Source organism: Peromyscus leucopus, chromosome 1, assembly GCF_004664715.2.
Source record: "Peromyscus leucopus breed LL Stock chromosome 1, UCI_PerLeu_2.1, whole genome shotgun sequence".
Lineage (NCBI taxonomy): Eukaryota > Metazoa > Chordata > Mammalia > Rodentia > Cricetidae > Peromyscus > Peromyscus leucopus.
This window is the reverse complement of record NC_051063.1, coordinates 98,992,375-99,019,512: the sequence shown is the minus strand read 5'-3', so window position 1 is coordinate 99,019,512 and position 27,138 is coordinate 98,992,375. Positions and strand designations below refer to the sequence as shown.

The 27,138-nt window shown below is 40.4% G+C and overlaps 2 protein-coding genes and 1 non-coding gene across 4 annotated transcripts in view; 2 read left to right on the top strand and 1 right to left on the bottom strand.

Moving 5' to 3' along the window:
• Positions 1 to 21,737, bottom strand: part of LOC119089236 (interferon-induced very large GTPase 1-like) — a 59,180-nt gene extending 37,443 nt beyond the window's left edge. For both annotated transcript variants that reach the window (XM_037211820.1, XM_037211833.1), the window contains exon 1: positions 21,574 to 21,737. The gene's annotated coding sequence lies outside the window, so the exon portion shown is untranslated. The remainder of the gene's footprint in view (positions 1 to 21,573) is intronic.
• Positions 8,369 to 11,723, top strand: LOC114683827 (DNA topoisomerase 1-like). Its single transcript, XM_037211841.1, has one exon. The coding sequence runs from the start codon at positions 8,453 to 8,455 to the stop codon at positions 10,748 to 10,750; it is 2,298 nt and encodes a 765-aa protein (XP_037067736.1). The 5' UTR covers positions 8,369 to 8,452; the 3' UTR covers positions 10,751 to 11,723.
• Positions 21,738 to 26,741: 5,004 nt separating the features above from the next.
• Positions 26,742 to 26,814, top strand: Trnak-uuu. The gene has a single exon. It is a non-coding gene; the product is annotated as a tRNA-Lys (tRNA).
• The last annotated feature ends 324 nt before the right edge of the window (positions 26,815 to 27,138 follow it).

Sequence of the window (27,138 nt, the reverse complement as noted above, 5' to 3'; positions counted from 1 at the left end):
CTGTCCTTTCAGTTTGTCATGCTTTCAGGAATTCCTAACAAGTAGAGATTGTAAAGGGCAGAAGTGACCTGTGAGCACTGCAAAACTGTCCAGGTTGGGACTGAGAAGTGGCTGTAGCGTTAGGTTGGGAAAAAGGTTTGTGCTTAACTCTTAAAACGAGTTAGAAAGTAGTATAAATACTATGGTTCCTGGCACAAGTGGATAAGGAGCCAGTGATGTGAGAATGTATTTCTTCTCAGATAGCTAGAGCCTTGCTTGGTAAGCCAGACCAAGAGGATATGGGAGAAGCAGAGAACAGGCAACACCTTGCTAATGCAGACGGGGCTGGAGCATCCTCAGGAGTTTTGACACGTTAACTCAGGTCTGAGATGGAAACCATCTTGAAAGGATATGTGTTATATCACTTAAGGGAAAAGGGAGGAGAAAATCCTGGTGACTTCTTGAGGCTTGCTCCAAAATAAAGGGACTTTTCATTTTAATAATGTAGGACAAAAGGCCTGGGGATAAATTATCATTTGCTCAGACACAAAGTTCTGGAGCTTGGCAAAGTTGCTGCATTTCAGATTTTGATTTTCATTGTGGTTTTGATTGTCTTTTTATTTGTTTGTGTTTAGTGAAACCTGAGTGTGAGGGGCTGTTTGCAGGTTGATACAGTGCTGTGTGCTCCTGGAATCTAAGCTCACTTACTCATCTTGCTTTGCTTTCAGATCTGACACCTTTATTTTCACTGACATTTCAGTGTGTTAGTTTGCAGACGATCCCAGGGTGGGAATTGAGTGGGTTTTTGTTTGCTTGTTTTTTGTTGTTTTAAGCTAAAGCACTTAAAACAGAAAATAAAGAAGCAGAAACCAAACCCTAGTGTTGTGGGCCAGTGTGTCTGTCCTGCTCTACAGACAAAGGAGGTAAGTCTGGTACTGTAAGATACGTTTCTCCAAAGCTGAACATAGTTTTCAAAACTTTTTACTTGCATTTTGTTCTTGGTACAGCTGAACGTTCAGGTTTATTTTAAAATATAAAAATAAATTTGTTCAGTTAAAAAAAAGTTCCATAACAGGCACCCAGAAATTCCAGAGATTCCATTCAATTCTAAATCTAAAAGAAAAGGAAAATTTCCTCAATAGGTACCACTTAGCAAAGTTAAATCAAGATCAGATAAACAGATCTATAACTCCTAGTGAAAGAGAAGTTACAGATTTAAACAGATGCATAATTCCTAGTGAAATAGAAGTAATCACTAAAAAAAAAAAAGTCCAGGTCCTAGTGCAGAATTCTACTGGACTTTCAAAGAAAAGTTAACGCCAATCTTTCTCAAATTGTTTCACAAAATAGAAATAGAAGGAATACTGCCCAATTTATTTTATGAGGCCACGGTTATCCTGACACTCAAAACATATAAAGACTAAACAAAGACAAATTACAAATTTCCCTTATAAACATAGATGCCAAAATACTCAATAAAATGCAAACCAAGAACACATCTAAACGATCATCCACCATGACCAAGTGGACTTTATCCTAGAGATGCAGGGATGGTTCAATATATGATAATCAATCAATGTAATTCACTGTATAAACAAATTGATACACAAACCCTCACGATCATCTCATTAGATATAGAAAAGGCCTTTGACAAAATCCAGCATGATAAAAGTCTTAGAGAGAGTAGGGTATGTTACCTAGAGTTTCTATTGCTGTGAAGAGACACCATGATCACAGCAACTCTTATAAAGGAAAACATTTAATTGGAGCTGTCTTACAGTTTCAGAGGTTTAGTCCATTATCATCATGGCAGGACATGGTAGTGAGCAGGCAGACATGGTACTGAAGAAGGAGCTGAGAGTGCTACATCTTGATCCAAAGATAGAAGAAGGAGACTGTGATACACTGAAAGTAGCTTGAGCATATAAGGCCTCAAAGCCTGCCCCATGACACACTTCCTCCATCAAGACCACATCCATTCCAACAAGACCACACCTTCAAAAAGTACCACTCCTATGGACCAAGTATTCAAGCATATGAGCCTATGGGGGCTACAGCTATTCAAATCACCATAGTAGAGATACAAGGAACATACCTCAGCATAATAAAGGCTGTTTACAAAAAGCCCATAGTCAACATCAACTAAAATGGAGAGAAATTCAAAGCAATTCCACTAAAACCAGGAACAAGACAATGCTGTACACTCTCCCCATATCTATTCAATAGAGTACTTGAAGTCTTAGCTAGAGAAATAAGAGAAGTGAAGGAGATCAAAGGGATATGAATTGGAAGGAAAGAAGTCAAAGTATCTTTATTTTCAAATGAAATGATAGTACGTATAAGTGACCTTAATACTTCACTGGGGGAATTCCTACAACTGAGAAACTCCTTCAGCAAAGTGTCTAGATACAGAATTAACTCATAAATGTCAGTAGCCTTTCTGTATACAAATGACAAATGGCTGAGAAAGAAATCAGGGAAATAATACCTTTTACAAAAGCCTCAAATAATATAAAATGTCTTGGACTAACTCTTACCAAGTGAGAGTCTTGTATAATAAAAATTACAATTCTTTGAAGAAAGAAATAAAAGAAGATACCAGAAGATGGAAAGATCTTCCATGCTCACGAATTGATAGGCTGAACATAGTAAAAATGGCTGTCCTTCCAAAAGCAATCTACAGATTCAATGAAATCCCCATCAAAATTCCAACACAATTCTTCACAACCTTGAAAGAACAATTCTCAGCCTCATATGGGGAAACAAAAAACCAGGATATAGCTAAAACAATTCTGAACAATAAGTGACTGCTGGAGGTCTCATCATTCCCTATTTCAAGTTGTATTACAAAGCCATAGTAATAAAAACAGCATGGTATAGGCATAAAAACATATACATTGATCAATGGAATCAAATGAAGACTCAGACATAAATCCACATACCTATGGACACCTAATATTTTATAAAGAAGCCATAAACACACACTGGAAAAAAAACATAATCTTCAATAAATTGTGCTAGTCAAACTGGATGTCTGCATGTATAAGAGTGCAAATAGACCCATATTTATCACCTAGCACAAAACTCAAGTCCAAATAGATCAAAGACTTCAAAATAAAATCAGATACACTGAACATGATAGAAGAGAAAATGGGGAATAGCCTTGAACTCACTGGCAGAGCAAAAGACTTTATGAACAGAACATTATTAGCATAGACACTAAGGTCAAAAATTAATAAATTGGACCTCATGAAACCGAGAAGCTTTGGCAAAGCATAGTACACCATCCATAGGACAAAATGTCAGCTTACAGAGTGGGAAAACATATTTTTTTAACAGTTTCACATCTTATAGAGGGCTAATATCCAAGGTATATAAAGAACTAAAACACCTAGATATTAATAAAACAAATAACCTAGTTAAAAAGTTGGGTACATATCTATCTAAACAGAGAATTCTAAAAGAAGAACTCAAATGGCTGAGAAGCACTTAAACACTCATAATCCTTAGCCATCAGGGAAATGTAAATGACAGCTGCTTTAGGATTCCATCTTATACCTATTAGAATGGCTAAGATCAACAACACAAGTGATAGCTCATGCTGGTGAGGATGTAGAATAAGGGGAACACTCCTCCATTATTGATGGGAGTACAAACCTGTAAGCCACTATGGAAATCAATATGGTGGTTCCCCAGAAAGTTGGAATTGATCTACCTCAAGACTTAGCTATACAACGTTTGGTATATATCCACAGGGCACTTCATCTTACCACAAAGACACTTGCTGAACTATTTTCATTGCTGCTCTATTCATAATGGCCAGCAATGAGAAACAACTTAATTGTCTCTCAATACAAGATTGAGTAAAGAAAATGTGGTACATTTACACAATGGAGTATTACTCAACTGTTAAAATATGTGACCATGAAATTTGCAGGCAAATTGATAGAAATAGAAAAAAAATCCTGAGTGATATAACCCACCCAGAAAAATAAATATGGTATACATTCACTTGAATGTGGATATTAGCAAATTAATAAATGGTAACCAAGCATATTCCATAGACCCAGAGAGGTTAGGTGCAGGGGAAAGGATGAAGGTATACAGTTGTATTTACCTGGGAGTAAAAAATAGATTTTATGGGTGAACTGGTGGCAGGGGATTGGGAATAGGAGGGTCAGGTGGAGAGGGGGAGAGGAGATAAGATTGGCAGAGGGAATATGGGGAGAGATAGGTGGAATTGAGGGGTATTTGAGTGGTGGTATGGAAACCTAGTGCTGTGGAAACTTCATAAATTATATGAAGGTGGAAACTTCATAAATTATATGAAGGTGTTCCTAATGGGATCTCCTAATATGGGGGGGGGATGGCATCCCAGTTTGCCATCTCTTTTCACTAAATGAGGCTTCCAGTACTGGGAATGGGTTGCATTCAGTGCTGTTGATCAAAGGGGTCCCATAAAAATACCCAAATAACCCAGTCTATTGCCAAGACAATGAGTAGCCCTCTGTAGACAGTGTGGCCCCATTGTTAAACATAACACTCACACAACTTATTGAACATGGAGAGGTGGGCTGGTGCCTACATAGAATCTTCATTCCTATGTTCTAGTGTCTTTGGTAAGGAAAGGTACTCTTCAGGATACTAAAAGAGAAATGTATACACCAAGCTCTCCACACAACCTGTGATCTACAATCTGTCCTGTCTGCAAGATATGGTAGGGCAATTGTGGCACAAACCCTGTGGGAGTAACCATCCAATATCTCATTTGACTTAATTCCCACTCCATGAGATGGAACTCATACCTGGTACTTTTTGGGTTACTAACCAGTGTGGGATAACTCAGCCCTAACACACCTGAGGGCCAGCTGACCCAAACCAGTAATGAGAGCCAACCTGGTAATAAGATACTTCCTGAGAGCCAACCTGAGTTTGTTGAAGGGCCTTAGCAACATCAGCTGAGACATGAGCTGAGATGACATGGATCAATGAGAGGAAGCCATGCCACACCAACTGATGCATATTCATCAGACCTTCCTCTGGGGTGGGTGGGGTAGGGGTTGGGGGTAGAAGGTATATAAGGCTTGTTGTTTCAACATCCTCTCAGAGTTTGTGTTGTTGACTCAGTGCCTACTTGCCCCCTCCCACAAAGGTAATAACACAGGACCCTGCCACAAACCAGAGATTAGATAGCCCAAATACTACTGCTCAAAAAAAAATCAAATACACACAAACACAAACACAAACACAAACATACAGACACAGACACACAGACACAGACTCTCTCTCTCTCTCTCTTCTCTCTCTCTCTCTCTCTCTCTCTCTCCTAATAATATTCTGCTATAATCATAGATCAGTGCCTTATTCAGCCATCATCAGAGAACCTTCCTCCTGAAGCACACAGCAGATGTTGCAAAGACCCACTCTTGATTGAATTCTGGTTCATGAAAGTAATCAGAGAAGGATTAAAAAGTTTCTAGAATGAATGACAATGAAAGCATAATATTTCAGAACCTTTAGGATATAGAAAAGGCAGTTCTAAGATGAAAGTTTACAGTTAGGAGCACTTATGTTAAAAAAAAATCAGAGTAATATCAAAAAGAACTTAATGGCATACCTCAAGCTCTAAGAACAACAACTAACTAATCCCCAAAGCAGTGGATAAAAAGAAATAAAAATTAGGGCAGCTATTAATGAAACAGAAACTAAAAGATCAATATAAAAATCAATGAAAGAGCAAATAATTTGTGCTTCCAAAATAAACAAAATTGACTAACCTCTATTCAAACTAAATAAAAATGAGAGAAGACTGGAGCGAAGACTCAAATTAATTGGAGATGAAAAATACGTTGTACACACACACACACACACACACACACACACACACACACACACACACACCAATAATGAACTTGCTGAGAAACATAACCAGGACAAAAAAGTCTCATTTACTGCTAATTTACTATAGCAAGAAAGATAAAATAGATAGTAATAAACCCTTATGAAGAGACAAAAGATCTACAGTGAAAACTTTAAAACAACAAAGAAAGAAACTAAGGAGACTAGAAAATGAAAAGATCTCTTATGTGCTATTGGATCAGCAGAAACTATATAGTGAAAATGGCTACATACTTGAACAAAACTCTTCCAGATATAGGGAGTGGCAAGGGCTTTCTGAATATAACTCCAATAGTTCAAGAAATAATTGAAAGAATTGACAAATGTTATTCCACGAAACTGAAAATTCTGCATAGTGAAAGAAACAACCAAGTGAAGAGACAGCCTATGGTATGGAGAAAATGTTGGCCATATGTATGCCTGAGAGAGAATTCATTTCTAAACATATGCAGTCCCCAAACATTTTACAATATAAAAGAAATATAGAAATTGTAAATGAATGAAAAAGCTGTCAGTATTCTTAGCCATCATTTAAATACAAGTTAGAATTATATTCAGATTCCACTTCACCCCAGCCAGAATGGCTAACATCAAGAAATCAAATAACGAAGGGCATCTAGGTTGTTTCCAGGATTTGGCTATTACAAACAATGCTGATATGAACATAGCTGAGCAAGTGCTCTTGTGGTATGATTGAGCATTTCTTGGGTATATGCCCAAAAGTGGTATAGCTGGATCTTGGGGGAGATTGATTCCCAATTTTCTAAGAAAGCGCCATATTGATTTCCAAAGTGGTTGTACAAGCTTGCATTCCCACCAGCAGTGGAGGAGAGTTCCTCTAGTTCCACAACCTCTCCAGCATAAAGTGTCTTCAGTGTTTTTTATCTTAGCCATTCTGACAGGCGTAAGGTGGTATCTCAGAGTTGTTTTGATTTGCATTTCCCTGATGATTAGGGATGTTGAGCAATTCCTTAAATGTCTTTCAGTCATTTGGGTTTCCTCTGTTGAGAATTCTCTGTTTAATTCTAAAGCCCATTTCTCAATTGGACTGTTGGTTGTTTTGATGTCTAATTTTGATGCCCTTCAACTGAAGAATGGATAAATAAATTGTGGCACATATACACAATGGAATACTACTCAGCAGAGAAAAACAATGACATCATACGGTTTGCAGACAAATGGATCGATCTAGAAAAAATCATCCTGAGTGAGGTGACCCAGACTCAGAAAGACAAATATGGTATGTACTCACTCATAGGAAGATGCTAGATGTGGAACAAGGATGACTGGACTGCTACTCACATCACCAGTGAGGCTACCTGGAAAACGGGACCCCAAAAAAGACACAGAGAAATGGATGAGATCTACATGAACAGCCTGGTCATGAGTGGGAACAATGAAGAGCGACGGTTGAGGGAAAGAGAGTGGGAGATCCTAGCTGGATCAAGAAAAGAGAGGGAGAACAAGGAATAGGAGACCATGGTAAATGAAGACCACATGAGAAGGGGAGGAAGCAGAGAGCTAGGGAGGCCCACGGAGATCCACAAAGATACCCCCACAAAAGACTGCTGGCAATGGTCGAGAGATGGCAGGAACTGACCTACTCCGGTGATGGGATGGCCAGACACCCTGTTAGTTGTGCCATAAACTCCATCCAAGGAAGGTCTGAGGAATCTGGATGCAGACATCCACGGCTGGGCCCCTGGTGGAGCACTGGGAGTCTAATTAGTGAGAAAGAAGAGGGTTTATATGAGCGAGAATTGTTGAAGCCAGGGTTGGATAAAGCACAGGGACAAATAACCAAATGAATGGAAGCACAGGATCTATGAACCAAAGGCTGAGGGGCCCCCAACTGGATCAGGCCCTCTGAATGGGTGAGACAGTCATTTGGCTTGATCTGTTTGGGAGGCAGCTGTGTGTTGTTGCCGGGTCCTGGGCTTGTTGCATGAGTTGGCTGTTTGAATCCTGGGACCTATGCAGGGACACTTGGCTCGGTCTGGGAGGGGGGACTGGACCTGCCTGGACTGAGTCTACCAGGTCGACCCCGGTCCTCAGGGGAGACCTTGATCTGGAGGAGGTGGGAATGGGGGGTGGGCTGGGGGGAGGGGGAGGGGGGCGAGAGTGGGAGAACAGGGGAATCTGTGGCTATTATGTTGAACTAAATGATGTTGTAAAATAAATTTACTTAAATAAAAAAAAAAAAAAAAAAAAAGAAATCAAATAACGAGACCCGCCGCAGCCTTCAGCCCCTTTCCACGAGCTCTGACGTCGCCGACGGTCCATTTAAAAGCGGCCGCGCAGGCGCACTGAGGGGAAATGCGAATTTAGGCTGTTACACAACTGCTGGGGGTCTGTTCTCGTCGCCCGCCCGCCTGTCAGCCAGCCCGGCAGTCTGTCAGCGTCGCCGCTGCTGCCGCTGCCTCCTCAGCTGCCCCGGGAGTCTCGGCCCCCGTGGCTGCTGTCGCCGTCTGCTCGTGCCTCTCGGGAACTCCGTCCGCCTGCTCAGGCCGCCCCGACCGTCCGCGTCTCTCCCCCGCGCTACCTCTGAGCCTTCAGCGTTCGCCCGCCGGCCGACATGAGCGGGGACCATCTCCACAACGACTCCCAGATCGAAGCGGATTTCCGATTGAATGATTCTCACAAACACAAAGATAAACATAAAGATCGAGAACACCGGCATAAAGAGCACAAGAAGGATAAGGAAAAGGACCGGGAAAAGTCTAAGCATAGCAACAGTGAACATAAAGATTCTGAAAAGAAACATAAAGAGAAAGAGAAAACCAAACACAAAGATGGAAGCTCAGAAAAACATAAAGACAAACATAAAGACAGAGACAAGGAAAAACGAAAGGAGGAAAAGATTAGAGCAGCTGGGGATGCAAAAATAAAGAAGGAGAAGGAAAATGGCTTCTCTAGTCCACCACGAATTAAAGATGAACCTGAAGATGATGGCTATTTTGTTCCTCCAAAAGAGGACATAAAGCCACTGAAGAGACCTCGAGATGAGGATGATGCTGATTATAAACCTAAGAAAATTAAGACAGAAGATATCAAGAAGGAGAAGAAAAGAAAACTAGAAGAAGAAGAGGATGGCAAATTGAAAAAACCCAAGAATAAAGATAAAGATAAAAAAGTTGCTGAGTCAGATAAGAAAAAGAAGCCGAAAAAGGAAGAGGAACAGAAGTGGAAATGGTGGGAAGAAGAACGCTATCCTGAAGGCATCAAGTGGAAATTCCTAGAACACAAAGGGCCTGTCTTTGCTCCACCATATGAGCCTCTTCCAGAGGGTGTCAAGTTTTACTATGATGGAAAGGTTATGAAGTTGAGTCCCAAAGCAGAAGAAGTAGCTACATTCTTTGCAAAAATGCTTGACCATGAATATACTACTAAGGAAATATTCAGGAAAAATTTCTTTAAAGATTGGAGAAAGGAGATGACTAATGACGAGAAAAATATGATTACCAACTTAAGCAAATGCGACTTCACACAGATGAGCCAGTATTTCAAAGCCCAGTCAGAGGCTCGGAAGCAGATGAGCAAGGAAGAAAAACTGAAAATCAAAGAAGAAAATGAAAAATTATTGAAAGAATATGGCTTTTGTGTTATGGATAATCATAGAGAGAGGATTGCCAACTTCAAGATAGAGCCTCCAGGGCTTTTCCGTGGCCGAGGTAACCACCCCAAGATGGGCATGCTGAAGAGAAGAATCATGCCTGAGGACATCATCATCAACTGCAGCAAAGATGCCAAGGTTCCTTCTCCTCCTCCAGGACATAAATGGAAAGAAGTCCGACATGATAACAAGGTTACTTGGCTAGTCTCCTGGACAGAGAACATCCAAGGTTCTATTAAATACATCATGCTGAATCCCAGTTCACGAATCAAGGGTGAGAAAGACTGGCAGAAATATGAGACTGCTCGGCGGCTGAAGAAGTGTGTGGACAAGATCCGAAATCAGTATCGGGAAGACTGGAAGTCCAAAGAGATGAAAGTTCGACAGAGAGCTGTAGCACTGTACTTCATTGATAAGCTTGCTCTGAGAGCAGGCAATGAGGAGGAAGGAGAAACGGCAGACACTGTGGGTTGCTGTTCACTTAGAGTGGAACACATCAATCTACACCCAGAATTGGATGGTCAGGAATATGTGGTGGAATTTGACTTTCCTGGGAAGGACTCAATCAGATACTATAACAAAGTCCCAGTTGAGAAACGAGTTTTTAAGAACTTACAACTATTTATGGAGAACAAGCAGCCCGAGGATGATCTTTTTGATCGACTTAATACTGGTATTCTAAATAAGCATCTTCAGGATCTCATGGAGGGCTTGACCGCCAAGGTGTTCCGTACATACAATGCCTCCATCACGCTACAGCAGCAGCTTAAAGAGCTCACAGCCCCTGATGAGAATGTACCAGCAAAGATTCTATCTTGTAATCGTGCCAATCGAGCTGTTGCAATTCTTTGTAACCACCAGAGGGCGCCACCAAAGACCTTTGACAAGTCAATGATGAACTTGCAGTCTAAGATTGATGCCAAGAAAGACCAGTTAGCAGATGCTCGAAGGAACCTGAAAAGTGCTAAGGCTGATGCCAAAGTCATGAAGGATGCAAAGACCAAGAAGGTAGTAGAGTCAAAAAAGAAGGCTGTACAGAGACTAGAAGAGCAGCTGATGAAGCTGGAAGTTCAAGCCACAGATCGAGAGGAGAATAAACAAATTGCCTTGGGAACCTCCAAACTCAATTATCTGGACCCTAGGATCACAGTGGCTTGGTGCAAGAAGTGGGGGGTCCCAATTGAGAAGATTTACAACAAAACCCAGAGGGAGAAGTTTGCTTGGGCCATTGATATGACCGATGAGGACTACGAGTTTTGACCAGTCTTGCCAGGGGTTCTGTGAAAAGGGACAGTGTGGTTTGAGGAAGATGGATAAACTGAGCCTCACTTGCCCTCATGCCTGAGGGAGAGGCCACAAGTCTTAACAAACCAACATCTTTGCAAAAAGATAGACCTGGAGATGTTATAAGGGAGAGCTGAGCCAGTTGTCCTATGGACAACTTATTTAAAAATATTTCAGATATCAAAATTCTAGCTGTTTGATTTGTTTTGAATTTTGTTTTTATTTTCGAGAGCAAGTGGATGGGAATTTGTCAGCATCCTGCCAGGCAAATTCAGTTTTGCTGCAATGTTTGGATTCTCTCAGCTACTGTATGCGAAGTCTGATTATATTGGTGCGTTTTTACAGTTAGGGTTTTGCAATAACTTCTATATTTTAATAGAAACGATTCCTAAATTCCCTCCTCTCCCCATTTCAGGAATTTAAAGTTAAGTAGAACAAAACAAAAACCCAGCGCACCTATTAGAGTTGTCACTCTATCGTCATGGGATTCAGTTTTCATTAAACTTGAAGCAGTTGTGACATCGGCAGTGTTTTGGTTCAGACACCTATTCACAGAAAAGCATGATGGGAAAATATTTCCTGACTTGAGTGTTCCTTTTTAAATGTGAATTTTTATTTCTTTTTAATTATTTTAAAATATTTAAGCCTTCTTCTTGATCTTAAAGATCGTGTAGCTTGGGGTTGGGGAGGGATGAAGGGCGAGTGAGTCTAAAGATATGAAATAATCAGTGACTGAAACCATTTTCCCATCATCCTTTGTTCTCAGCATTCTTTGTACCCTTTAAGAGATCCATCTTTTTCTTTGGAAACCCCAGTCTTTCATTTGAAAGACTTTATTGTATAAAAACTTCCACAGGCAGGTCAATAAATTTAGAGGAAAATGAGCATTTGGTCAAAAAAAAAAAATTTAAAAACCAAACCCCAAAAAACAAAAAAGAAAAATAATCAAGATTTTAGCGCTTTTATTTTTCTTTTGTAATTGTGTAAAAAATTGAAAAAAAAGACATAAAAAGCAAAATTTTAATGTGAAGACATTTTTTGCTATAATCACTAGTTTTAGAGGCATTGTTAGTTTAGTGTGTATGCAGAGTCCATTCCCTCATCTTTCCTCAAGTATCTTCTATTTTTATCATGAATTCCCTTTTAATCAACTGTAGGTTATTTAAAATAAACTCCTACAACTTAACGGAAAAAAAAAAAAGAAATCAAATAACAACAGATCTAAGACAGCATATCAGAGATACTTGGTGTGGTGGTTTGTGTGAGAATGGCCCCCATTGGCTCATTACTTGAATGTCTGGTGCCCACTTAGTGGATGAATTAAGAGGCAGTGGTGGTGGTGAACTCTCTGTGAGTTCAAGGCCAGCCTGGTCTACAGAGCGAGATCCAGGACAGGAACCAAAACTACACAGAGAAACCCTGTCATGAACTCCCCCCCCCTGGGAAAAAAAAAGAAAAAGAAAAAAGAAAAGAAAAAAAAAGGTATGACCTTATTGGAGGAGGTGTGTTACTGGGGGTGGGCTTCAAGGTTTCAAAAGCCCATGCCACTTCCAGTTAGCTGTCTCTCTCTTTGTTGTGGTTCTCTCAATATGTAAGCTCTTAGCTACTGCTCCAGTGCCATGCCCATCATGATAGTCATGGACTAACCTTCTGAAACTGTAAGCAAGCCCACAATTAAATGCTTCCTTTTATAAGTTCTTTTGATCATGAAACATATCAGAATGGTATAGAACAGTAACTAAGACATTTGCACATCCATTTTTATTGCTGGATTATTCAGTCAAGATATGGAACCATCAGATGCATATCAATAGACATGAAGAAAATGTAACATACACACACACAGTCAAAATGGAGCTTTTTCAGCTTTAAAGAAGATTAAAATTATGTCATTTGAAAAAAATATATGGAACTGAATATCATCAAGTTAAACAATCAAAATACAAGAAAACAAATATGTTTTTTTTTCCCTCACAAGAATAATCTGGATTAAAAACACATATTTAGGAACAGATGAAGAAAGGTGACTATCACAATGGATGAAAGGATCTAAAAGGAATGTGGGGCATAAGAAGAGAGGGTAGTAGGAGGGAAAAAGGAAAGACAAACATAGTAGGTCCTCTTTCATATATAGAATCTGGACTTAAATATGAATATTATATATGTTATTACTATTTTTTGGATTTCATTTTCAAAAGTAACACCAAAATGATTGTTTAGCACTCAGTATATACTATGCCAAGATACTTGTGTGGTATTTTCAACCATGAAAATTGACACAAAAATTTCTTTCCAGAAAATGCTTGTATTCCAGTGTAGGACAGGATTTTGGTGGAAGTGTGAGAAAGGAAATAAAGAGACAATAGGAATATGAAAATGATTATTTCCATTATTAAGGTCATGGAAGAGTGATGTGGGTTAGGTATGAGTTTCTCAGGAAAAAAGTTTTCTGATCATGCAATTAGTTAGGATAGACCTGAAAACAGATAAGAAGTCTGATACAATGTGAAGAAATGGGAGAAGTACCTTCCAAGAATAGGAAAAAGGCAGGAAATATCCAAAATAGAACCCAGTTTTATAGTTTGGGGGATGGAATAAGAGATAGTGGAATCTAAGGAAAATTGAAAAACAGGATTAGGAAGATGAAAGTCAGAGAGTCTTGATTCATATAGCATCTTTTAAGGTCATGATATGGATTTTTGGTTCTGTTTCATGTACAATGGGAAGCAATTAGGACACTTTACACATGAGAATAACACTGATAAGAGATTGTTGTAGTGCTCTAAAGAGGATATGAATTAGACTGAGTTTTATCCAGGAATAAGATAAGCAATGGGATGAATAGACTGAGTTTTAGCTAGGAAGATAAGCAATGGTTGAATTCAGGTTTTATGTATAGTTATAGAAAAGTGGAACTGATCGTTTGGGTATGGAATTTAAGGTGAAAAGTCTAGGGTGAAATAGTGGGCATGACTGTAAGATGTTGTCCTGTTTTCTTTCTATTGCTTTAGTAAACATCATGACCAGAATCAATTTGGCAAGGAAAGAGTTTATTTTATCTTAAGCTTTCAGCCCATTATGAAGGGAAGTCAGGGAAGTAACTCAAACCCGGAGCCTGGAAGTAGGACTTAGAACACAGGCCATGGGGGAACATTACCTGCTCTTCACATTTTGCTCAGCCTGTTTCCTTATACCACCTAGGACCAACTGCCTAGGAGTGGTACAACTCTCAGTGCTCTGGGCCCTCCCACATCAACCATTAATCAAGAAAATGCCTCACAGTCTTGCCTATGGGCCAGTATGATGGTGTAGGGAGCCGCTATTCAAAAATGGCGCTGGCTTCCTGGTAGCCTAACTGTAAACAACTCCATATTTGGCTATGATGCACGAGTATGGTAATTGGCCTTATGTCCTCAGCCTATCCCGTGGCTCCCCGTGCTAGCATTCTGGCGGGACCCAATCACAGTACGGCACGTTTGCCTGATTCCCTATATAAGCAGCTGCAGTTTAGTCCTCGGGGCCCCTCACCTCCCGCTCTCCCTTAACCAAGAGGTGCTCCAATAAAGTGTGTTCTGAGAAGAATCCTCGCATGGTGGTCGTTCTTCCTCGCTGACCGAGGAGCGCGCCACAACTGGTGCCGAAACCCGGGAAGGAAACTTTGGACACCAACTGGTGCAGAAACCCGGGAAGGACACTTCGGACACCAACTGGTGCAGAAACCCGGGAAGGACACTTCAGACACCAACTGGTGCCGAAACCCGGGACGGAAACTTCGGACACCAACTGGTGCCGAAACCCGGGAAGGAAACTTCGGACACCAGGTGAGGGGTCGAAGAGGATTCAGAACTCAACACACGGAGCGGTGACGTCGGTAAGTTCTCCAGGAACGGTGACGTCGGTAAGTTCTCCAGGTATGCTGATTACTGGGATTAATCCGTTTGTGTTTGCTCTTGTGTTCATTCTTATGGTACATGCATGTCTTAAGGAAGGACGTAATGTGGAAATCATGAGAGAGGGACGCAAGGCATTAATTAAGCACCAGGATAGTCTATCAGAGTCAGACTCTAAAGAGGAGAACTTAAGTAGGCCTAAAAAGAAGAAAGAAAATAATAAGGAAAAGGAAATTAAAGAAAATAAGCCAGAAAAGGAAAAAAATTCAGAAAAGAAAGGGAACCCTTTATATCCAGTATTAGACAATGAATTAGATTCAGATGAGGAGGAAAATTTAGAGAAAGCCACCGCTGAATATGAGGAAGAGAAATATGGGTGGCGGTGGCGACCTCCTCCTTACAATGTTTCTGCTGGGGTGAATGTGGAACCAACGGCACCTTCGGGACCACATCCACCCCCGGCAACACCTTCGTATCCACAAACAGGTGGAGGTTGTCATTTTATCAGGAGAGACACCTGGGCACGGCTAGCGTCCGCGTTTCCAGTCTTTGAAGATCCGCAAACAAACAGATATCATGAACCTGTGCCTTATAAACAATTAAAAGATCTGGTAGAGGCTGCTCGAGTCTACGGAGTAACAGCCAGTTATACCTTAACATTATTGACTAGGCTCACTACTCAGGCTATGACACCAACAGATTGGTTCGAAATAGCCAGAGCATGTTTAACTACAGGACAGTATCTGGATTTCAAGTCTATAGTTACAGATAGAGCCCAGGTACAAGCTAGAATCAACCTCCAGAATAATCGACCACAATGGACGGCTGACATGCTACTGGGTCAAGGACAATGGACCGTAAATCAGACGGCATATCCTATTAAAGTTTATCAACAAATAAATGAGATTTATTCTAAAGGTTGGAAATCATTACCAAATAAAGGAGAAGTATCAGGGAATTTGACTAAGATCATTCAGGGCCCGAATGAACCTTTTTCAGATTTCGTAGCTAGAATGATGGAGGCAGCAGGAAAGATATTTGCTGATGTAGAAACAGCTATGCCTCTGGTTCAACAATTAGTATATGAGCAAAGCACAAAAGAATGTCATAGAGCTATTACCCTGTGGAAAGGAAAGGGATTAGAAGCTTGGCTAAAAGCCTGCTGAGAAATTGGGGGACCGCTAAGTAATGCTGGCCTAGCGGCAGCAGTCCTTGCGGCCACACGAGCTGCACAAGGGAGAATTCTAATCATTCTCAGAGAGGTTATGGGGAATCCTTGTGCTAGGCATCACCTTTGCAGTGGAGGTTCAAACTGCTGCAGCTGGTCCCTGTCTCCAGAGATGCAGGCTTGGCCATTTCAGCCTCTTCAGGTGGAAGGAGTTAATGGCTCCAAACCATCCTTCATACCTCTACTTCCCTAAATGCACAGTTGAAAGGTGGCCTTATGGTGCTTAACCAGTGCATTGACTTGGTACAAGAACAAGTTGACATCCTTTGGCAGCTGGTCCAATTGGGCTGTGAGTGGAGAATGCCTGGTTTGTGTGTCTGTCACTAGTGTGCAGTTCCAGAATGGTTCCTGAGCAGCGAATTTGTCTAAACAGTTGTCCAGTTATCTTATAGGAAATTGGTCCGGAGAATTTGAAGAGACCTTGGAGAAACTGAGAGTGGCGGTGGTGACCATCAACTCCACACGAGTGGACCTCAGCATGGCAGAGGGACTGTCCTCCTGGATTGCTTCTACCTTTTCCCTGTTTAGAATGGGTGGGGGTAGGGTATATTTTTGGCATGCTGCCTTGGAGGATGCGTGTTTTGTCTATGGTTGGTCTGCCGTTTGCGAGCACATACAAAAAAGGACAAGGTCATTATCACTCAAGCATTAGCCACTTTGGAGTGTGGCTCCTCCCCCCAAATCTGGCTTTCTGCCTTAAAGAATACCTAATATCCACACAGCCTTTGCACCCCCAGGACTGGTTAGTCCATTGCACTCGGGAAGGTGTGTGGACAATTGTTGCACGCATAGCCTTTGCACCCCTGGGACTGGTTAGTCCATTGCACTCGGGAAGGTATGTGGACAGCTTTCACATATTACTTGTATTGAGCACAGGATGCCAGGCTCGTGCACTGCACTTGAAGTGTAGGACATTTTCCTTCCTTCAAGGAGAGCAAGTCTGACTGCATATGGGTTCACATAGCCTTTGCACCCCTGGGACTGGTTAGTCCATTGCACACGGGAAGGTATGTGGACAATTGTTACATGCATAGCCTTTGCACCCCAGGGACTGGTTGGTCCATTGCACTCAGGAAGGTATGCAGGCAATTATGCACAGTTAACTCATCCTCGATTGGTCAACACATCATGAGGTGGGGACCTGATCGGATGAAATACTTGTGTTGCAGAAATCAGACCTATACTCTCTCCTGCTGCTTAATTAATAGAGAGGGGGGAGATGTAGGGAGCCGATATTCAAAGATGGCGCTGGCTTCCTGGTAGCCTAGCTGTAAATAACTCCATATTTGGCTATGATGCACGAGTATGGTAATTGGCCATATGTCCTCAGCCTATCCCGTGGCTCCCTGTGCTAGCATTCTGGCGGGACCCAATCACAGTACGGCACGTTTGCCTGATTCCCTATATAAGCAGCTGCAGTTTAGTCCTCGGGGCCCCTCACCTCCCGCTCTCCCTTAACCAAGAGAGGTGCTCCAATAAAGTGTGTTCTGAGAAGAATCCTCGCATGGTGGTCGTTCTTCCTCGCTGACTGAGGAGCGCGCCGCATGATGGAGGCATTTTCTCAATTGAAATACTCTCTTCCCAGATGACCCTAGCTTGTGTCAAGTTGACAAAAAGCTATGTAGGATGCCATCTAAGATTCTCCCTGCTGTATACATTTTATATCTTCTATAATTCTTACTTCACCATGAGAAGAATCTATATATATGATCAGATGACATTTTTATGATATGTGATGTTGTCTTTTATCACAAAGTTGATTTTACTGGGTGCTTTATTTAATCAGGTAAGCCCTTAAAAATTTAAGCAGCAGCAGCAGCAGGTGCATTTCCCATCATGTAGAGGAGAGCATGAGGCAAACTGCCTATATTGGCTTTGTGTCCAGAAACTGGAGGCAATGTGCAGAAGCTGAGAGTGATCTCAAGCTAAAACCCAGTAAGACAACTCAACCCTATAGATGCAAGAAATTGAATTCTTCTAAGAGTATAAATGAGCTTGGACAATAACCCTGAACTTGAGATGAGAATTGTAGCCTGAGTAACACTGATTACAGCTTTATGAGATCTTGAGCACATGATCCAGGTAATCCACATACAAACTCCTCACCCACAGAAGCTGTGAAATACTAATGTGAATTTTTAAGTGGCTTAAGTTTTGATAATTTGTTTTATAGTGATTAAAAACAAACACAGATAATTTCTAAGATATTGACCAAAACAAATAGAATTGGTGGTGGTCAAGGCTTATTACTCAAGCAGATTGGCATCATATTTAGTATGCAATACCTATTAGTGGAGTGGAAGCTAAGTGGAGATGTTAAGTAGGTTAATACAGTAGAGATATCATTTAATGGACCAGTTCATTTCAGAAATAATGTTTGAAGTCTTCAGTACTTGAAGGTATGGGGCTTTCAGTCACTACTGAAGGCAGCACTTAAAGGCAGCAGACAGGTAAGATCACTTGGGAAGAAAATACATATGGATCAGAAAGAAGGATTTTAGCATTGAGTAAAATGCCGATCTTCAGAAGAAAATGAGAATAAGCAGACTGACTTAGTTAGGGTTTCTATTCTTGTAATAAACAATATGACCAAAATCAAGTTGGAGAGGAAAGGTTTATTTGACTTACACTTCCAAATCATAGTCCATTACTGAAGGAAGTCATGGCAGGAACTCAAGGCAGAAACCTGAAGGCAGGAGCTGATGCAGAGGCCATGGGGGATGTTGCTTACTGGCTTTGCTCCCTATGGCTTGCTCAGTCTGCTTTCTTATAGAACCCAGGACTACCAGTCCAGAGATGGCTCCACTCACCATGGGCTGGGCCATTCTCCCATCAATCAGTAATTAAGAAATAGTGCTACAAACTTGCCTACAGCCCATCTTAATTACATTTAATCAACCACCTTCCTCCACAACAACCTGATGGATGCTTCATGAATTTTTTAAGAGCTTACTTGATTAAATAAAGTACCCAGCATAATCTGTTTTATTTGTTTAAAAGACAACATAGCATATCATAAAAATGCTATCTGGTCATAGATTCTCCTCACATGAAGCAAAGATTATAGAATATATAGAATGTGTACAACATAAAGAAATAGAGGCATTTTATTAGTTGAGGAACTCTCCTCAGACTACTTTAGCCTATGTTAGGTTGACCTAAAACTATCCAGCACCCAGACAGATCCAGGAAGGAGAAGTTGAGAAATGAGACAGACACATTTGGTATCTCTAGTGGTTTTGTCCAAGCAGGAAATGATAAAGGTCAAGGATTGTGTTAGGAAAGATTAGGAAAAATATATTAAAATAAAGCCTTCTTAAGTGTTTAATATAGCAGAAATTGTTATTTGTGGAAATGTAAGTATAGGAGACTCTGAAAGTGCCTCCTAACTTTATGCACAGCTATTTACTGGGTGGAAGAATGTCTATAGAATTGGCACAGGTTTGAACAGGTTTGGAGGTAGTTATGGAGGAAGATGATTAATTCAGTTTGATAAACTGCATTCCAGATTAATATATTGAGTAACATGAATACTTTGCAGTTTTGTCAGGTACTTTATATGTAGTATTTAGGTGAATAGATTAAAAAGTCTTACAAATGTATATATAAAATACAAGAATTAGAAGTACAATTTGTCCATAAAATTGTTTCTATAACCAATGCAATTATCTTCCACATCAACATTGAAAACAACAACAACGACAACAACAACCACAAAACCACAAAACCCTAGTATTAAACTGACCATATTGTCCTGAGTTTGAGATGACTTTATGGACTGAATATTTAGAATATGGAATCATCAGCATATAGATAATAGTTGCAAGTTTCAACATGATCAACTGTGTGATGGTTCCAGCCAAACTATAACTGATAGTTTTAATTTTATCCTTCTAGTTTTTGTCATTCACAAAGAAGGGAGGAGATGGGACAGGGGAACATGAGAGATCAAGATGTCTGAGTTGGGGAAAGAATGGAGAGGGAGAGCAATGAAAGAGATATCTTGATAGAAGGAGCCATTAAGGGGTTAGGGAGAAACCTGGTGCTAGGGAAATTCCCAGGAGAGGGTGCCTGAACTGGCCTTCCCCTATAATCAGATTAGTGACTATCTTAATTGCCACAGATGCATTGATCCACAGCCAAGCACTGGGCTGAGCTCCTGGAGTTCAGTTGAAGAGGGAGTAGGGATGATATGAGCAAGAGGGGCTCAAGATCATGATGGCAAAAACCACAGAGTCAGCAGATCCAAGTTAGTGGGAGCTCACAGACTCTGGACTGATAGCTGAGGAACCTGTATGGGACCAAACTAGGCCCTCTGAATGTGTGTGACAATTATGTGGATTGATCTGTTTGGGGGGCCCCTGGCAGTGGGACCAGAACTTATCCCAGTGCATGAACTGGCTTTTTGGAGTCCATTCCCTATGATGGGATACCTTGCTCAGCCTTGATGCAGGGGGTAGGGGCTTGGTCCTGCCTTAACTTGGTATGCCAGACTTTGGTGACTCCCCAAAGGAGGCCTTACTCCCTCTAAGGAGTGGATGGGGGGTGGGATGGGGGAAGTGGGGGAATAGGAGAAAGGGAGAGAGGGGGAAATGTGGCTGGTATGTAAAATGAAAAAAATATTTTTTAAATAAAATAAGAATCATAAAAGAAAAAAAAAAAGAATAGCCATGTACTACCACCTATGGAATCTGTTCCTGTTCATGTCTGGGTAGGGTTTTAAACTCAAATTTACCTATTCTGATTTGAAAATATATCTTTAAAAATTTTAAACTATGCTTATGCTTGCACAGGCCAGGTACTCTGTGTTGGGAATTCAAGAAGTTATAAAGCATTTGGTGTTCGCAGGAGGACATAGGTACAGGATTTGACTCACACAAGCATTTTAGGATGAAGATGGGTATAGGTAAATGGCACAGTTGAACACAATGAGAAAAGCAGTGTTTTTTATCTTTTGCCTAATTTAGTAAAAATGACAACCACAAACGAGCCCAGGTTCTAGTAATTTTACAGGCAAATAATCTTTTCAATGATAAATTACCATACAAATTACCTAGTCCACTTTTCACTTTGAGGATAAAAAATCTAGGACCTAGAGGCAGACTGTGATTAATCAGTTTCACACTTACTAGTGCCTCAGTCAGGTGTCTGTCTCAGTCCTTGAGACCATCCAGAGATCTTTCCTCGGACTCACATTGTCTATTCCTCACTGAGTTCAGAGTGACAAAGTACAGATTCATATTGGTCCTCCTGTGCTCTCTACATGTCACTCATATTACCAGTTCAGCTTTGGAGTATTCAATAATGACTTTCTCTTATGGTTCTGAAGTTTGAGCAAAGAACAAACACTCAGAGCCATATGTTTAAGGTAGGACCTTGTTGAATTGTAAGACAATGAAATGAAGAGAGATGGCAGAAGAGCAATGGAGAATGAAGATGAGGTACACACAGAAGGGGGAGGTTGGAGGAGAATCTGGGGGAGGATGGAGAAGAAGGGAGAAAAGGAGGGAGTCAGAGAAGGAAAGCAGAGACCAGGGACAAGAAGACTTTCTGCATACTATAGAAAAGAAAGAAGCCTTGGGCCACTGACCTTTCTTAGGTATGTACGTTCTAATCTCCTTATGGGACAAGGGAAAGCTAAACTCACTGTGGGGTCAGTCCTGAGGGATGGGGATTCTCACCAGTTTGAATCCTGGGTCTTCTTCCAGTTTAGTCAGACCAGGGAGAGAAGGTTTGTCTTGTAGGTAGAAATTTTTCTGATTTTCTGGATCCAGTTGTAAACAGATAAGACAGTTCACTTAAAAAAAAAAAAGACTAAATAATGAGAGCTGTGGTAATAGCAACTGACAAGCTCTGTCAGTCCACACCTACTTACCTGTTGCTGACAGGAAGGTGGGACCAAATGAAAGCCAGAGGCATTTCATTATTTCAGGTTTAAAACTTTGTGTATCTCATTGCCTATTGAATTGTATCCAATATTGGAGTGTAGAATCTTCCCTATGGAAAAACATGGATTGGCTTCATACTGATCCATGTTTAAATCCATTGTCATTGTTAATTGTATTGGACAGATGACTTGACCTATCAGAATCTCTGTGTTCTTATTTTTGAAACCAGTTTCACAACTATATTTATCTCCTACAATTGTTTTGAGAATTAAGTAAAGGCATCATGAAAGTGACTGGGATAGTTATTGTCCTTTATTGAGTACTCAGCAAGTGGTAGTTTCTGTTTTTCTTACAGTGTGTATCAGTTATTTTTCTCATTGTTGTGACCAGAGTACCTGAGAAGAAGTTTGAGGAGAGGCTCATCCTACCATCACCACTCACATTCTACTGATCAACTACAGGTTCTCTTTTGTTGAATGATACTTCTTTCAGTTCTTTGGTTTGCTTTAATGAATTCATATTTTGGACTTCCCTTTTCCTTTTTTGAATTTTTCTTTCCCCTTCTTTACGTTGGCAGTTCCTCCTCACTTGGAACTCAGCCAAGTACTACCTTTCCTGGGAAGCCTTCTCCTACTCGTTTCCCAGTGGGTTGGGTATTTTTCTGATCTGCCAAAACATACTGAGCTTGCTTAACAGACAGCTTATCAGACTACTGTGTACTTGTTCTTGGGTGTGTCTGTTTTTCCCTTTAGACTGTGCTTTCTTTAGGCAAACTTGTTTCATGGTAGTTCTAGAATATCGAATATTCTGCATTTAATAGACTCTCAATATTATGTGGTGGATGAAATGTTATATATATATATATAGGATTTTTATATTAAATGTTTTATTTATTTTGGCTAATGCCTTAAGTAGTACACACTGTATTTCATAGTGAGGGGAAGAGTATATCATGTAAGACCTGCAAAGAAGGTGAATGGGAAAAGCCAACTGGATTGGTGATGGTTAATGAATCCACAAACACTTATTTACACCAGAGCATGAAAAAAAACAGAAGATGGATGTGAGGACAGGCTAGGTTAAGAAAGGCTTTTGCTGAGCTTTACATATTTCTCCTACCTCATCTTTGGCATCAGGAGGCACAGGGGGTTGAATCAGACCTCACTTGTAGTTGTGGAAAGAGATTTCACTCAAAGGACATTCAGAGAGTTTGATAATATGCACATTGAAGTTGGGAACAGAGAAAAACTGAAAAATTCATTTCCCATGGTAGGTCGCAAGCCTACCAAAAATCTGAGTAGATAAATATACTTGAATCATTTTTATAATTACATTGGGCTAACAATATTAAATATAGAATTACAACTTTTTTCTTAAAGATGCTCATTTTATATATGCTTTAATATGTAGTAGAGAGCTACGAGAGTCTTGTTGTAATAATTCATGTTTTCTGATCTAATAATTCAATTTTGATGCACCAGAAAGAACACTTTTTTTTGAAAGAACACTTTTTGACCCCTGAGACAAGGTCTTGGCTGCCCTAGAACTCCCTCTGTAGACCAGGCTGGCCTCAAATTAACAGAGATCCACCTGCCTCTTTCTTCCAGGTGCTGGGATTAAAGGCGTGCACCACCACTGCCCAGAAAGAACACTTTTGTGATTATTCTTCATAAGTTTAGTTTATTGTATAATATAATGATCAAGGAATAGCATCAGAAGTTTCATATTGTAATCAAATTATCACCATTCCCTGCATCCACTGAGGGCTTCCCTGCAGGTGTCAAACAGGGAAGCAAACCTTGAATAGAGGTAAGAATGAAAACCTGGTGCAGATTGACTTCCTAAACCTGGACCAGACTTCAGGGAGGCTCTTGTCAGGTAGTCTATTGCATTGTAGGCATATTTTAAACACAATAGAATTTGGAAAAGGGTTTCTAGGCAACAATAATTCCCATAATCATTCCAATTCCAGGTGCACAATAAAGCTTAAGGTGTGACTACATGTGACTTTACAATTTACATGTGGCCATGAAGATAGATTTTATAGCTGGAAGACCTAGAATGTAATGTGGTCTCTGATTGGTAACATAGAGGTCAGCAGGTCATAAAGTACATGTGACATCTCTCCTAAGGATGGGTAATGGTCTAGGGAGGGAAGAGTCTGGAATAATCCTTCTGGGAAGTTAGGATGAGGTCTGTACCTCAGATAGAAAAAAAGATCACCAGGTCATTAACAACCTTCACTGTCAGCTTTTTGGGTGGAATGTAGGTATTTGATTTATTTCTTCCATTGAGGAGACACCCCTGCATGATTAAACACTCCTGGTTCTCTTAGTGTATCTCTGCCCTCTACAACCCTCATTATCAGTTATCATCTATTGCTTCATTCTGAACTTGTGTGAATCTATTTGAGCTTGTGCTTTATTACTACTGTGGATGGGGCTTACTGGTGCCCCTGAAACACCTCTTGTGGAGCTGCCCATTTCAAAACTCAGCCAATACTTCTCATTTTACCAAAGGCACTGTGACTCCTCTCCAGAGGGCAAAGGAGTCCGGGTTTACTAGTTACTACCTGTCAGCTTCCTATAGTTCTGAGATGAGAGACAGGATAAGAATAGAAATGTAAGGGTCATTGCAGAAAGAACAATAATAATTGAATTAGCATCTGGACACAGGGAGTTGACAACAGATTCTGAAAGGTCTGGATCTGATCTTTATCTCTAAACATGCTGGCTACATTTTAAACTTCATAAGAAAGAAAGAATATTAATACACAAGAACAAAGATTTTGGGAATTATTCACTTAATTGTTGAATGCGACATTACACAGTATAGATGACATGGGATAAGTTGCCTTATTCTAACCATAATATCCATTTATATATTAATTCTTTTGTTTACTTGTATGAATGTTCTTTTTTCTCCAAGGAAAACTTAAAAGAGGACTTGACAAACTGTGGTTTAGGGATGGTGAGAGGGGTCAGTGTTGAAAGTGCTGTTGCTCAGAACCCAGGTAAACATTGAAGGTAATTACCAACTTCACAAAGTTGTCCTGTTGTTAGGTTTCAAACCCAGGACAAGTGGCTGAGGTGCCTACTTAACATAACTTATCAAAATGGATACTGGCTTCCATGTTCTCCCTGCATACCTCAGCCCCTACCTGTCATAAGCTTCTCCTAGCTAGCATATCCTGCCCCTATTCTGAACCCTACAGCCCAGGGGGCTGGGCAGCCCTATCTAGTCCAACCATTTTGGTTACCTGCTTCTTCCATATACTCTTTTGGGCCTCCTGGCTGCTGTACCTGGCTCCCCTCTCTCCCTCTCCCCACCCCTCCTTCTCACATGGCATAGCTCAGTCTGCTCATGTACACTCTGGATTCTACCAGATGCCTCTGACTCTGGCCATGCTCTCCCACATATCTATAATAAGCTTTATCCTCTACCATACCTAGGACCAGTCATGTTTCTTTTCCTTTTTAATTCTTTCTTTTTCAATTCACCTATGACCTCTGAAAATTGTCTCCTGACACCCACATTTGTGCTGTGGCATGAACATCCACATATATACATCACACACACACAAACAATAAGAACTTAAGAAAGCTTAAAATTTGAAAGAATGTAGGTTAGATCTCCAAGTGGGAAAGAGATAGAAACTTCAAAAATAATAAGACCACATCAATTACATATAGAGAAAAATATGTAGAAAAAAGAAGCACAAAGTTAAGTGAAAGATTAGTTATTTGTTGTTTTGTAATAAAACAACTGAAAGCAACCATCTGTTTGCTTCATAAATGTGCAGTTTTGGCAGCAATAATGACATGATATTTAGGGCCACAACTAAGATGATTTTTTATAGATGTGAATATTCAGATGAGGGCATCTCTCCTTCCTTCCACAAGGCTTCTCAAGATGATCTACTGTGGGTTCTTCTTAACATTATGACCTCACATAGTTGGATATTTTGCACCTCATCTCAGGTTCAAGATGGAGTGAAAAATATCAGGATGAATACTACAGGCCTTTCCTTGTCTAGCCCCAGAATCATGTACTTCCTCTTCCTTAGTACAAAGTAGAATGAGACTATGTTAGGTATGAATGCTAGGTGGAGGCATCTACCACTTTGAAAGAAATTCAAACTTTATTCAAAATATAATAATTGTAGCAATCCTCTGCTAGCTACCATTTGCTAATACTTTTTATATTTTAGAGGCTGTTTTATAAACTATATGTAGGTGATTCATTTTGTCCTTACAGTTTTCCTAAGAGATAGGTACTGTTACTATCAGCATTTTGGATGAGAAAACAAAGGCATAGAGAGCTTTAACTGCTTGGCTAAAATTCAGGAGGCCAGGACATAGCAGCACTAGGATTCATACTCTAATTTTGGCACCAAGTTCAAACTCATTAATTTTTCTTCAGTTGAATGTCCTTGAAATGCTTTAAAACTGCTCAGAAGAGTAACCAAATGTAGTGCTGTGACCATTTAACTGGGTGTTGAGTACTTACACTGTCATGGCTGACACATGGGTGAGTTTTGAGGTGTGTTTTTTTTGTTAATTGTGAACGTAGGCTGATATGTTTTAAAGTACCAAGATGAGCAATGGGCTTCATTTAGTTTCAGCAAGTCTCTAAGAACATTGTTTCTTTGACCCAAATATTTGATAATTTTGTGTGTGTGTGTGTGTGTGTGTGTGTCCACATAAGCCAGAAAATATCCCTTTGCTATGGGATAATGTTCTTGTACACCGGTTTAATGAAACACTGATTGGCCAGTAGCCAGGCAGGAAGTAAAGGTGGGATAAGCATATAAGGAGAATTCTGGAAAGAGGAAGGATAGACTTAGGAGCTGCGAGCCAGACACAGAGGAAGCAAGATGACAAGGCAGAACTGAGAAAAGGTACGAAGCCACATGGCTAAACATAGATAAGAATTATGGGTTAATTTAAGTGTAAGAGATAGCCTGACCAGCTCAGTGGGTAGAGCATGAGACTTTTAATCTCATGGTCATGGGTTTGAGCCCCACATTGGGTGCCAAATGTAGTCAGAATTATAACTGATTAGCCAATAGCCAGGCAAGAAGTATAAGCAGGGTGAGCAGACTAGGAGAATTCTGGGAAGAGGAAGGACAGAGTCAGGAGTCACCAACCAGATATGGAGGAAGCAAGATGACAAGGCAGAACTGAGAAAAGGTACCAACTCATGTGGCTAAACATAAATAAGAATTATGGGTTAATTTAAGTATAAGAGCTAGTCAGTAATAAGCCTGAGCTAATGGCCAAGCAGTTATAATTAATATAAGCGTCTGAATGATTATTTTATAAGCAGGCCACAGGACTGTGGGGGTTGGTGGGACTG